Source organism: Macadamia integrifolia, unplaced genomic scaffold (genome assembly GCF_013358625.1).
Source record: "Macadamia integrifolia cultivar HAES 741 unplaced genomic scaffold, SCU_Mint_v3 scaffold2153, whole genome shotgun sequence".
NCBI classification, from domain to species: Eukaryota; Viridiplantae; Streptophyta; class Magnoliopsida; order Proteales; family Proteaceae; genus Macadamia; species Macadamia integrifolia.
This window is the reverse complement of record NW_024868543.1, coordinates 18,980-33,747: the sequence shown is the minus strand read 5'-3', so window position 1 is coordinate 33,747 and position 14,768 is coordinate 18,980. Positions and strand designations below refer to the sequence as shown.

Below are 14,768 nucleotides of genomic sequence, written 5' to 3'. Positions count from 1 at the left end.
AGCTAGAATTGGGTTTGGGGTGGCCTTAAGGAGGAGGAATGCTTCTAAAGGAAGAAATCTCGGATTAATTGACTTCAATTAGGTGATGACAATAATAATTTTTTCCCTCGAGATTACTAACATTTTGGAGGTCGTCAAGCAAATGGGACATGTACTATGGATCAAGGCCTTATTTCGGTGAGTTATTGTTTTTATCCAGAATGGTTTACTTTTCCCCCATCATAAGCCATATATATAAAAAGATAAAATCACAAATTTAAGCAACCACCTCAAGACAAACCCACTTAAACTAGGGAAACGTGTGGTTCCCTTCAATAACGTGAGGAGGACAGCACCCAGCATAAAATTCCAAAATGTTGACAGTGGAGACTTGGGGTCCACTTCCCCCTTCAAATTTGATCTAGAAAGAGTGTTATTCGTTGGCTTGGGTTACTGCTTTTTCCTTGTAATTTCCTATACATAAAATATATTATATAAAGGTGGTCCAACATAAGAATGGTGAGTTAAGATAAATTCAAGTCAATACATTATTTTCAACATATTCTAGATACCTTACAGTCAAACAATAAGATCAATTATTTTTAGTTGAGAAATATTTAATTATTATTTAAAATGATTGTCCTGTTCATCATCATTATTTAACACTAACTTCTGAATTAAAAAAAAAAAAATTAAAGGAGATGCTTCTGAGTCATTTGGAGAGGCTCTTTGAAGTTGATGAAAGAGATCTCTATCTTATCATTGGCATCCTGAGAAGCTTTTGAGAGATCTCTACCTATGGGCTTTAGCAATTCAAGAGTGAGTAGTACTACTCTCCTTTCTTGTATTTCTCTTCCATGTTTATACTTGTTTCTATTATTACCAAATTGCATAGCAATAGATACCATCAGTGCAAGTCAATCAATAAAAGATGGAGAAACCTTAGTATCAGCTGGAGGCATTTTTGAATTAGGGTTCTTCAGTCCTGCTAATTCTGCTAACCGATATGTTGGGATCTGGTACAAGAACACCTCATATACACAAGTTGTATCGGTCTTAAACAGCAAGAAACCGATTTCGGATTCCGGTGGAAGTTTGGCCATCAACAGTACTATTGGTAATCTTATTCTTTTAGATGGGAAACAAAATCTCATTTGGTGTACAAATGCTTCATCCACTTTGTCTCGTACTGATGATACTCTTGCAGCAACACTTGAAGATACAGGAAACTTTGCCCTTAGAGAAAACAATTCAAGTAGATCTATTGTCCTTTGGCAGAGTTTTGATTATCCTTCCAATACTTTGATACCAAACATGAAGCTTGGAGGCAACAACGAACTCGGAATAAGTCTTACATTAACATCTTGGGAAAGCGAAAGCAATCCTGCTCCAGGTATGCCTAGACGTTAATCTTTTTATTTATCTTTTTCATAATATATTCTTTGCTGACCTATAACAAAAAAAAATTGTGTTTCAGGGAATTTTTTTTTACGCCGGAATCGAAGACCATTACAACAAATATACATCATGAGTGGGTCGGCTGCAACCATCATGAATGGCTCAAATGAAGTCAAGCACTGGAATTCCGGTCCATGGAATGGCCAGAACTTCGTCGGAATACCGGGAATGAATCTAAATTACATTAATGGTATCACCTTCAGCTACGATGGCAATGGGGGTGAGTACTACACGATTTCATCTCCCGGTGATTCGAGTATTTCGATTGGGGTTCTTGATTCTTCAGGAAATTTTGAGACAAAAGAGTGGGATGAACAGAAGAAGATATGGGTCAATACATGGTATGCAATCAATAGTGAATGTGATGTTTATGGTACATGTGGGGGTTTTGGAGTTTGTAATATTAAGATGGAATCATCATCTATTTGTAGTTGCATGAAAGGGTTTCAACCTAAGGATCAAGAGAAATGGAGAAAGGGAAACTGGAGTGATGGATGTGTGAGAAGTGATCCATTAGAGTGTGGTTCTAGTAATGAAGGGTTTCTGAAATTGGAAGGAGTGAAGTTGCCAGATCTTGCAGATTATATAAAAGTTGAGGACGTGAATGAATGCAATGATAGATGCCTCAAAAATTGTTCTTGTGTTGCATATGCATATATTAGTGGACCAGGATGTTTAGTTTGGAGCGCAGACTTGATTGATGTTCAGCAGTTCTCTTCCGGTGGCCAGGACCTTTTTCTCCGTCTTCCATCTTCAGAACTGGGTACTCATCTCTCTCTCTCTCTCTCACACACACAACAAAATATATATATATATATATATATATATATTGTCTTCACAATGTTCCTCTTAGACATCGTTGTAGCGAGAGTCTTGTGCACTGGTTATGACCTTTTTAGTGTAACTAAGGTTGATTACACGGAGTTTGACACCAAAACAACATTGTTCGGCTTGAAACTCTTGACCAATAGAGGATGTTTGAGTAACAAAAAAATTACTCATTAATGGGTTTTGTCTCAATCTAAAATGGGTTTATCTCTTATGGCCATATCTAGACCATGCTCTAGATATCCAATTACTAAACTATCCACCCTTATACAATGGCATGTAGTATACCTATTCATCATTTTCTTTGAGAAAAAAGGCTGGGAGTATCCAGTGAAAAAGACACTACCCTGTGGTATCTTGCAAACGTCATAATCGTAATATATGTAATTTTACATCCACTTCATCCACTTCGTGAGGAGACTGTTTTCCAATTCAAAACCATGACCTTTATAAAAGTAAAATTGATATTATTACATTCACATGGAAAACAATAGGGTTAGGTGATGGAGTGGAGGGGTGAAGGTGGGCTTGATCCAAGTCTCAGATCTTAGCTATTAGAAAGTTTAGCTAGCAGCCAAACTAGCCTGCACCTTCAAACTAAATATTTAATTAGAAGATGTGTGACACTAGAACAACTAGAAGCTAAGCTAGCTGGCACCATAAAAAAAAGAAAAAATAGTTAGAAGACCTGCAACACGAGATTCCTGGGAGTTTACATCCTAATAGTAGTTAGGAACTCATTTTCGGATCCCTCATTTCCTTGCTCATGATTTCACATAACCTTCTTTTATTTTTGTTTGAAAAAAAGGTTATTTACGTTGTCGTGTATGATGCATGATCATGTACATGGTCATTGGATGAGATGAAGGAGAATGCACCATTTAAGGATTTTATATACCATATATGATCGTACACAAAACCCTTCCCCATTTTGTTATATGGACTCAATTCCCTCTCTTTTTATTTCCTATTATCTAATTTTGACTTCTAGTCTGTTAGCTAATATCTTCGATGATCGTTATTTTGGAAAGGATCTTGCTTGGTGGGAAAATTTTTTTTTTAGGTAAATAATTAATATATAGTAACGAAGCACAAATACAAGGGAGGAAAAGGAGAAAAGAAACCCCCACTCCACCCCACCCCTCCCCTCCCCTCCCCTCCCCTCAAAGTAGAGTTACCAATTGAATTTCTCTTTCATGAAATATTTTCAAAGTTTGCAAATATATATTTATTAATTTATTTTAAGAAATAAATAAATTTTAAAATTGAAATTATTGAGACTTTGGTGGAAGTTTTGATTCATACATTGGAGGTATGATCGTTTAGTTTAAAATTTTTATTATATATGTTCCTTCTATTTCAATTCTTTTACAAAAATCCTGCTCTTACGTTATATTATTTAGTTGACCTGATTTTTATTTTCCGTTAAATATCAGAAAATAATTTATTAAAAATAGAAGAAAATAAATATACCAAGCATTAGAAAACTTAAGAGCTAAAAACCCCCCATCTTCGGCATTGGCATCAGCAGCGGCGCTCAACGGGCACTAACTAAATCGATAATGAGGTCTTGTTGAAGTGCCTTTCACAATCTCCTCTCCAATGTGATCTAGAAGGGATAGGGAAGATTCCAAAAGACTAGATTTTGCTACAACTTTAACGTAGAAATTTTCTATCACATTTGCTTCTCTAAAGCAGTGTTATTTTCCAGTTTATAGATTGGAAATATGGGCTAGCAACACTCTAGTCCTGCATTACAAACCATGGGATAATCTTTTCCTACACCGCCATCACCACTGCTTTAGAGTCTGATTCGATCCAAAGGGCCTCCACCCTTATATTCATTGCCCTCAAAATTCTTTCCATTAGTCTTCTGTATTCGACCACATAATCAGATTGAATTCCTAGAAAGGAAGTGAAAGATTCTAAAACCATGCCTTTATAGTCTCAAAAAATGCCACCAGCACTAGCCCAACCTGGATTTCCCATAGAGCAGCCAATAACATTCAATTTTGTCCAGCCTAACATGGGAGCACACTAATGAACTTCAAGAATTGAACTTTGAGGATTCGAAAGCCCTTGCAAACCCAGTCTTTGGCAACATGCAAGGTCGCTTGGAAGTCTGACAATTCCATTCATATTGAGTTTGCACTCTTGCACATCTCTAAGCACCGGCCCGGAAATATGGTTTGGAGTTTTACAATGCCTATCATATCTCCTCCCATTTTTCTCCCTCAAAATATTATCGACCACAATAACAAAACCCACTGACCATGGATCCTTCATCGCTAGGATTCTCTGTTTTCTCTTCCACTAGTCTATAAGATCAAGAATAGACTCCAGACAACGCCACCCAACACCAAAGCACTGTACAAATTGTCTCCAGATTACCATAGAGAAGCTACACTCAAGGAAAATATGATCAAATTGTCTCCAGATTACCATAGAGAAGCTACACTCAAGGAAAATATGATTGAATGACTCTTCTGCTTTTCCGCATAGATTACACATGGAAGCTAAGTAAATTCCCTTTGCACAAGCTATGTCGTCGGTTGGAATCTTACCATGCACGAAACGCCATCCAAAAGTAGATTGCCGAGGATGCAACTGTTTCCTTCAAATAATAAAGAGCCATGGGACTTTGGGATTACACTTTCAAATTTCATTCCAAGCAGAAGAGGTGGTGAAAACACCAGATGATGAACAACTTCAAGCACATATATCCTCAATATCATATTGGGGAAGTCATACTGCTTTAGCTATGAAGATAACAGACTACAAAAAAACAGATCTTACATCTGAAAAACTCCAATGGAAGTTTGATATGATATAAAAATCAGCTACTTTTGTGCTTTTTCCTACAAATATACCACCATCAAGATCAGATTTCTCTATAATTGAAAACTCCCAAAGCCACCTATTTTTCTAGAAGTTGATAAAATTGTCGTTACCCACAATCCATCTTTCCTTTCTAGCAACAAAGTCCCAAACCCTCATTTTTCTAGGCCAGATAGATGACGATTCATAGTTTTTCTTCATTTCTCCTCCCCTATCAATGAACCTAGTATTTGAGATTTTAAAATGTAACCGCAAGAGTACGGATCAGTGTAGCTACGGGTTGAACACAAGGAGAGCAACCCCTTTATTTATTTTTTCTTTTAATAATGCGAAAGTGAACTGATTAATGGTTGTGATCTAATTCTATTTAATATTAAAATTAAATAAATAAATAACTGAAAATAAACAACCCACGCAATTAAAAAAAAAACAATAAAGGAAAAAAATGCTAAAATAAAAATAAAGTAAAAGAAAGGGGATAAAGCTAGAAAGAGACTCACAAGTAGGTTTCTCTACTTAGCCTGAGGGATGCATCATAATATGAGCTTCCCTACTTGACCAGAGAGTCACTCTTACAAGGGTTTCTCTACTTGGCTTTAGGGAAAGGGAGACAATTAAAATAAAAAAGATAAATTGATGGTTTTATGGCTAGGAGGGGCAAAGCCAACACATACACTAGGCATGAACCTTGGGGAAAAGGGATAGCAATAATGTAATGACTGAAATTAAAACCCAAAATTAAGAAAGAAAGGGTAGTCAGAAGAGGGAATGAGAGGGGGGAGAGAAGACTACTGAAAGAGTCTACTTACTTGAACTTCAACCCTTGAACTGAAAACTTGATCAATTTGAGATACTACCAGTACTAAAAACCAGATTTTGAATAAACCAAATCTGAAATTTCTCGTACTAGAGAAAACAAATCTAAAGAAAAAATAAATTGAACTTGAAAGACATGCTTCATAGCTTGTTCTTGTCACCTAGAACGAAGCCTAGAATTAGAACTTGAATTGCTTAAACAATAAAAATAAAAGATTGAATCAAAATCAAAAGTGCTTGCATTAATTGAATAAAAAAAACTTACAAAAATGTTTAAAGCATAAACCTAGAACTAGAGCTAGAGAAAGAGATAGAGCAACTAAAAAAAGCCCCTAGAAGAAGAATGAATTGCCTCCTCCCCTTGTGTTAATTCTATTTTATAGAGAATGGGGGAGGGAAGCTAAAGATTTTAGCTTCTAAAAAAAAAAGATTTTTTTTTTTAATTTTGTTGATGAGGTGGAGGAGAGAGAAGATAGAGAATTGTAGGAAGTAGGGAATCTCCAACGATTTTGCTTCCTTTTTCTTTCTTTTTTTTATTTTTTTTCTCTCTCTTCTTCAAACGTGGGTAGCATCTTGGACGAATTTTTTTAATTATTTTTTTCCCTTTTTTTTCTTTCCTATTTTTCTCCCTTTTTTTTTTTCTATTTTTCTCTTTTTTTTTCCTTATTTCTCTCTCTTCTTGCGCAAGAAACCTCTTGGCCTACCTCCTTGCTTTAAGTGATGAGTAGGAGAGAGAAAATATTTCAAAAAAATCTCCAAAAAATGGTAGCCAAGAGGTTCGAACTTGAGACCTAATAAGGAAGAGATTTTGCTCACCACAACTCACCAACTATGCTAGGTAGTTGTTGTTGTAAAAAACGAATCTTCAATCACTTAAGGGTGTGGTTCATCGATCCTTGTTGGCATTTGGAATATTCCTTGTACCTTTAGAACAACTGCAAACAGGCTGGCCCGAAAAGAATAATCACTTGTACGGATGACCAAACGGACGTGTACTTTTAATTGAACACGTTTATCTTGCTCAGAATTTCGTCCTCTTCGCAACCATGAAAAGAAATAGGACCTCTTTAAGTGTAAAATTGGAGATATGGTGCCCGATAGTCCTTAAGGCCTTGAAAATATAAAACCTGCAAAAAGAGAGTAAAACCCAAGGTAGCTCCATTCTAAATATGTAAAATGCATGTTTTACTACCCTAGATTTCACACATAAATGTGCTCATCATTTAACATATAGAATTATTGTTTGATATTTCATGAATGATAAAAAAGCTGCATATACTAATTTTTAAACTATCGTGGCATGACACCACAGTTGGTATTTGGCTATTACACTGAATGTGGGAACGAGCCCAGCAATCTTATGATATGTTCCATATGGATTATATTGATAAACATAAAATGATAGAGGTGTCTTAATACTTTATCATGTCAAGATCGATCTAGTGAGGAAATATCTATCTTATTCAAACTACATTTTCTTGAAGGATCTTTCACCATCTCTGTATGGAAAATTCAGATTAGGTTGGACTTCCATCAAGAAATCCTCTAGCTTTGTAATCTTATTTCCTTGTATAAGACAGAACCTAGTAATCTTGATCTAGTTTAGATGTTGACTATTCAGTGATGGCCATCAATTGCTTGGAATCAAAGTACTTTCAGTTTCCATAACATCAACATATCACTTCTGAATTTATAGACTATTCATTTTGGGAAGCACTTTTGTTGATTATTACAACTGATTCTGCAGCATATAGTATCTCGGTATTGTAACTGATTTTACAATAAATAATATCTCAGCCAACTGAACTCTAAAGAGATGCAGAAGTGATTCTTAGAATTAATAAGTGGAAAATTTTCACTTCCAGAAATCGTGCTCTGGAAGAATGAAAAATCATATAATCAATCTGGAGAATCATCTTTGTGCCACATTCTATTCTGGTCAGAATTTGTGAAGAATGAAGAATCAAAGGCATAGTTTTGAAAACCAGAACAGAGGGCTAACCAAATAGCTGCCCGGTTTCATTTAGGCTGGTTTAGACCTGTTTTCACCATACAAACCACAGTTTTGACTAAAATAGAAAAATAGTGAACAAAGGCCAAAATTTGAGAAATAATACAAAAAAATGAAACCAATGAACCAAACCGGTGGTTTGCAGAAAACTGGACGATTTTTGAAGAGGACAGTCCTAAGTAGGGACCAGACGGAAAAGGGGCGGCTCTCTTTTTTCCGGTTTGATCACCGGTGTGGTCCAGTTATTTAACTATGATAAAAAGCCAGTCAGCATCATTGTGCAGAAGTGATGCAAAATAATCTATGTTAGTGCTCATGTTATTTATTTATTTATTTTTTTTAATAATATCACTTGTCATTGGATTCATTAGGAGATTCATCTCTTTAACTAAGGAGGATATCTTCGTTTGTGCAGTCTTTGTAATCTCAGCTGTTCACTTCAAGCAATGTGGATGTGGAATTGTAGTGATTTAGTCAGACTAATTTATTTCTCGTGGTTCACCTAAGTGGGAAAAATTCTTTTGATTATTGTTTGTAGGTTCACATTGGGGAATATGGTGTCCACTGGAATTTCTTTTTTACACTTGCAGCCGTATCCATTCTAACGTTCATGGCTAACATTCAGACTCAAAATTGTGGTACTTTAGGTTCATCAATTCTCTTAGGTATATCTCCCATTGGCTTATTTTATTTTATAAAAATTGGATTCCTTATGAAGTTGACTGATTTTTCTTTCTTCTTCTAGGATATCAAACATGCTTGTTGTATGGGTTAAATGAGTATCTGCTTTCTAGTAGAAGGGGAAAAGACATTATTAGCCAAAATAAGGAGGGCATATTTAGTATATTTGGTGAGTGTGCTGGGTTTAATGGACTCACTGATTCTAAAAATATGGCTTGTAATACCTCATTTTGATGCATTCCTCTCTAATAAATCCTCTGTTGGGTTGATATTTTTATTGTTACAACTTCGTCTTTATTTCCTCTTGATAGGATATTGGGGTCTTTATCTCGTTGGTATCCAATTGGGAAACTATCTATTCTTTGGAAATGATTCCACTTCTATGAGGAACATTCAATGGGCGAGGAAGAGAGTCTGGATTCTTACTTTCTTGTTTTGGTATGTCTTCTGTTGCAAGATGGTTTCTCCTTTCAACTTTTGCTTCATGTCAAAATTATCTGAAATAATCAAGGTTGATGCTTTACCCTTTTGTTTGCAATCCATGTTTTAGGTTCCTGACTATAATTTTGGATAAGCACGTTGAAAAAGTTTCTCGCAGAATGGTGAAGACCTGCTCTGTTTAATGCCTTGATCATTTTGTCTCTAGTAACAACATGCTAATTATTAGTTATGGATAATTTGGCTAAACCTCACATTGAACTTGTGGTGCAGTGTAACCTGGCATATGTTACATTTGTATTGGCACAAAACTTTCAGGTAATTCCCAATTTTACTATCCGAAATCCATTGGTGTGATTTTTATTTTTCAGCAAGATGAGAGGTCCACAAAGTGGATGGTGCTTTATGCTACATGAAATTATATAGGCTTGATCATTTGTAATTGGTTTCTGTTTCAATGACCTGTGCATATTAATATTCGCTCGCTATTCTCATCCTTTTTTTTTGTTTTTTTGGGTCTGTGCACAAGGAGAGTTATTTTTTTGGATATGAATTGTGTCCTGTTTTAAGAAAGCTGTGATGTTATTGTTGTTGTATGTTGATACACATTGCTGTGGCTTTTAAGATAAGCGGTTGTAACAGTTATCATTCTAATCCAGTTTGAAATCCAAGATCATTACTCCACACCGGAAAAATAGTGCTGGATCATGATTGATGAAAGAATGAGAGAGAGAGAGACAGACTCTCAAACCTGCTAGAGAACCGTAGAAAACCATGCCTTTCAAACCGAACGCAATGCCCATCTTCCAAATCAAGAAAAATGGGCTCGTTGGGAAGAAAGATTGAGTGCGGCCTGTAGAGCACATGTAATGCACAGTCGGGTTGCTCACGCAGCGGATCTCCCTTTCTCTCTAGATATCTATATCTAGAGAGAGAGAGAGAGAGAGATGTGAAAGTAATAGCCTTATGTTATGGTCGCCCCCCGACTTACGGCCTTTACGCTACTACCACTGTGATGTGAGCGGTTCAAATTGGTTTGATCTTTCCCAATCATCCTGGCCGGAGAGAGAGGAGACATTGCAAGAGATGGAGAGAAAGGGAGATTCGTGATTAGGTAAAAAGTAGACCTCATGCCTCCTATTTATACATTTACACATAGAAGCCCTAATACAAGGGAAAAGATGAAAATGCCCATAATATACGTTACAAAAGATTCGGGACGATCCATCGGGTTAGTTCGTACCTTACTGTACTGTGGGGACTTCGTCCCCGCACCCCCTTCCCCATACAGCTAATAACACCAACAATGATGTCACAAGGATGCATTGTGTTAAAACTTTATTTCAAGGAAATTGGTACATGTCCTATAGTTATTTATTAATACTGAAAAAGATTATGTATGAATCAAAGAATATTTGTTAATTGACTTTGTAATATATATATATATATTTCGTAATGGTGTTGATACTTCAGAGAATAACAGTAACTACTTTAGATGGCAGAGATAAATAAAATAGGGCTTGAAACTCGTTTCCTGTTTCTTCTAAGATATTTGTTCCATACTGTTTATATGATTGATAGGATCTTCAGAAAAGTCTGGGTAAAATAAATCTTAATATTTTGGTTATTTGAGTTGACTAAATTTATATGGTGACATTAGCATTGTCCTTTTGGAAAATTCTTTCTAATAAAGTCAGAATTGTGCTGGTAATACAATTACATAATGTTGCAGGTGTTAGGACTTCTATTGCTTTCAGATTTCACCGGTGGACAAAAGATATCGGTACTAGAAGAAGCATTCAACCGGAATTTACTGGCATCATTTCTAATGGTAATTTAGACTCCCATTATTTTTTTTAGCTTGTTTAAAGACCATTAATTTAGGTTCAATTGAACATGGTTAACTCAGTGGATCTCTTTCTGCAGGCAAATGTCCTTACTGGGGTGATAAACTTGTGTGTGGATACCATCTCAGCTTCATCAGTCACTGCCTTCATCATCTTGCTCAGCTATGCTTTTGTTCTATCTGTTCTCACAGGATCTGCAGAGTTTGTTGGCATTGGATTGAAATTTTGGTAAACTGGTTTCTGTAAGCTGGGTTCTAGTATTAATTCAATATCTTGGAACCAAAATCCTGTGTAAATATGTTTTTGTGGGAGGGAGTTGAAATGAATCAGTTGCTTCAACGATCTGAACAGGAATGAGGTACAGGCTGTGCCTTTTTTTGGGGAGAAAAGAGAATAAAAGGGGCAAAATTGATTTGCAGCCCGAATGAGGTACAAGCTGTGCCTTTTGGGGGAGGAAAGAGAATAAAAGGGACAAAATTGATTTACAGCCGAATGTAAGTGTGACCACTTTCATAATTATCTATAACATTGACACAGGGATTCAGGGAGACTGTACAAAGAGAACTCTACTGCTTTCAAGGGCTATTGTAAGTGAGACCTCTTTCATAGGATTTCAATTTTACCCAATATGAGGAACGATATCCGTTGATGAATGATTATACAATAGCGGTCCTTCTGAATTGATTATTCTACATTTCTTAGTGTAGCTTGTTACATGGGTCACATAGTTACCATCTAGGTATGTCCCCTTGGATTGCTGTAGCATATTCAGCTCTTGTTGCAGCTGCTGGTACTTTATTTTTGATCTACCCAACCGGTCAAAGAAGCATCTCTGATGGTATGCCTCTAGGAATCTCCTGTTCTTTCTGCTTCATGATTGTATTCAGGTTGTGAACATCCTTATGCACCCATTTTACATGTTAGGTGTAACCTTCATATTCAGTGCTATGCATGCTTCCTTAGTAATTTCAAGTTTGATCAAGGAAACCACTTGAAAATAAATTTGCTAATGATGGTTATAGATTCGGTGAAGAACAACTTAAATATCCGTAGTTCTCATGGTATTTTGGCTGATTGATCCCCTAATATGTTAGTTTCAACAATTCTCGTTCTTTACATTTTTTCCTACAATAGATATCTGTTTTACTGCTTTAAGTGTTAGAACCACAGTCAAGGTCATGTAATTAACACTTAGCTAATATCGTCAATTGTGCTAACCTTGGTGTGAAAATTATGCATGAACATAACGCTCACAACTTCTCTCTAGACCTAGTTGTTGTTGAAACTCCATCCAGTAATAGGTTAAGACTTAGATCTTAGTGTTTATGAATTGTTGAAGGAGTGATAACAAATTTTTTGTTTTAGCAAGAGGGTTGGTATTACTCCATTTTTTTTTTTTCGGATGAATATTACTCCATTTAGTTTCTAATTTAGCAATAGTTTACTAGCATAAGTATTTTTGTCATTTTATTTACTTTAAGCTAAGTCAAAATATTACTATGATTGTGTTAATTGGGTTCTACATAATAATACTTTTCTGATAAATAAAATTCTTTTCAAAGGGAAAAAAAATAAAATGAGAAGGGAGAAGGAGATGAGAGGTGCATGCCAAGCATGGAGACTTGCCTCATTGTCGTGTCCTTCATCTTTCATGGCACGTCTACTTAAAGTGGCAGGCAAATTCATATAAATCTTTTAGAAAAGTTCAAAAGAGCAAATGACCATCCATTTGTGCCTTTGTGGTCCTTCAATTCCAAGCAAAGCTTTGTCATTAGGCGTTCATGGAAGTGTGTATCAATGTTGGCTCATGATATTATTTCGGTGAAGGAAACAAGCATAGCCACGTTCAAAAGTTATACAGAGATTCTATTTTGATAAAGTGCTTTTGGACTTCTTGGGTCAGTGGACTTGTCTGGTTTCAAGAAAGACTAATTTAAGGTGGTCCATCATATTTACATGCTCTACTCATCAGGGTCTCATTGATGATTTTTTTTACTCCATTGATGGACAAAATTAAAGAAGTAGGAGATGAATTTTTTCGTTTTGGATATTTTCAAATGGGCCAGATTAAAGAATGAAAAAAATAGTACAAAGTTCTTTTTCTTATACTAAAGCATAGTATAAGAAAAGTGAAAATGTTGAGATATATTTGCAGAAAAATCAGGAAGGATAAAATAAGAAATGATCAAATTAGAGCTGATTTGAGAATAGTTTTAACATATGATAAGCAATGAGAAAGTCGTTTGAGGTGGCATAGTTATGTTTAATGGGGACCTTTCGATGCCTCATACGGTGAGACTGATTTGATTTATATGGAAAGAGCAAAATGAAGAAGGGGAATACCTAAAATGTTTATGGGAGGAATGATGAAGAAAGACATGGATATATAATTTAGGCTTTGTGTCAAGTTTGACCTTAAGTAGAACTGATTGATTGATAAGTATCAATATAGCCCACTCTATTTAGTTGGAATGGTTGAGTTATTATTATAATTATAGGGCCTTTTGCTTGATCAATGGTATAGTGTGTGATTCATAATAAAGCAGGCCCTGCATTAAGCTAAAGAATTAGCTGGAAGAAGCTAGAAGAACTAAGTCTATATATGACTGGTCCTGTTTGTCTGTTTAATGGTTTAGTGTTCATCCTCTGGTTTCTCCCTTATCATATCCTTCCTTCGTTGCTACTTTTTAGACTATTCCTCTTGTTGGTGGTCATGTCTTTATCTAACGTTCTCTTTACATTCAATCCATTTTCCATGTAACTTCATCGACACGTCATCTCTATCTCTTCCTCTTCTTTCCATCCCTTAGATCCATAATAAATGCTTTTCTGAAAGCAACCTCTCCCCAACACCAACATGCAGACATTTTAGGTCCCCATCATTTTTGAGGTCAATCCCCACCTTCAGTGAGTGTTGGTGCTTCGATTGATCGATATTCCAAACACCAGCCCCTCCACGTCTCTATCGGTTCCCCGTGGCACCAGACCCTCCACGTCTCCTACTTGGTGAACGGGTTACTTCCTCCATTTCGCATGATCGATTGGGCTATCCCTCCTCCACCAGCCTTGGCATCATCCTTTCCCGCCATCAGCTGTCTCCTCTGATTGTGTTCGATCTCCCAGGAAAGTTTGATACTTGCCGCCTCCACGTCTCTATCGGTTCCCGTGGCACCAGCCCCTCCATGTCTCCTACTTGGTGAACGGGTTCCTTCATCTATTTGGCATGATCGATTGGGTCATCCCTCCTCCACTAGCCTTGACATCGAAGAAAAATGATGAAAATGTTATTCACAAAGATTGGAAGGTCTACATGGTCACGCTGGTCGTGGATTTTCTCTTCATTGTTGTTCCAATGGTTTTATTTTTCATTGTAAGTATGTACATCTACAGGATCGAAAATTTGGTTGGATTCATGTTCGAAAAATTTGGTTAACACCGTCATCATCACGTCATCATCATGTAACTTTATTAACCTCATCATCTCCATTTCTTCTTCTACACGGGATTCCTATACTCATATGGGAATGGAGAGCTAGAGAGGGTTCCTGAAGGCAACATGACCCTTGCACTAGGCCTAGGTTAATAGGAATGTGCGTGAAAGTATAAATAGGGATGTGATCATTTCCGTCTTTCATGAGGAGTAAAATGATCATTTAACTCCTACGCTATCTTTCGGGTTTCTTTTTCAAGAAAACGTTCTGTCTCAGAGCACAACCCCTACACTAGTGTATGGACCAATAGAAAACACACGTAGAAACATCAATAGGAAGGACATTATTGTCTTTCAATTCATGGCGAATGTGTCAATCATTCCACCTTCCATATGTTTGGGGGCAGCCCCAACATTTCTCCATTATCTCTTTTTTTTTTTT

The 14,768-nt window shown here is 36.3% G+C and overlaps 1 protein-coding gene across 1 annotated transcript; it reads left to right on the top strand.

Annotated features, from left to right (window-relative positions):
* The first annotated feature begins 759 nt into the window (after positions 1–759).
* LOC122065910 (S-locus-specific glycoprotein S13-like) lies at positions 760–11,602 on the top strand. The gene is made up of 9 exons (XM_042629731.1): positions 760–1,372; positions 1,457–2,208; positions 8,469–8,595; positions 8,676–8,780; positions 8,923–9,049; positions 9,162–9,213; positions 9,323–9,367; positions 10,782–10,880; positions 10,976–11,602. The coding sequence occupies exons 1-9, from the start codon at positions 778–780 to the stop codon at positions 11,126–11,128; spliced, it is 2,055 nt and encodes a 684-aa protein (XP_042485665.1). The 5' UTR covers positions 760–777; the 3' UTR covers positions 11,129–11,602.
* The last annotated feature ends 3,166 nt before the right edge of the window (positions 11,603–14,768 follow it).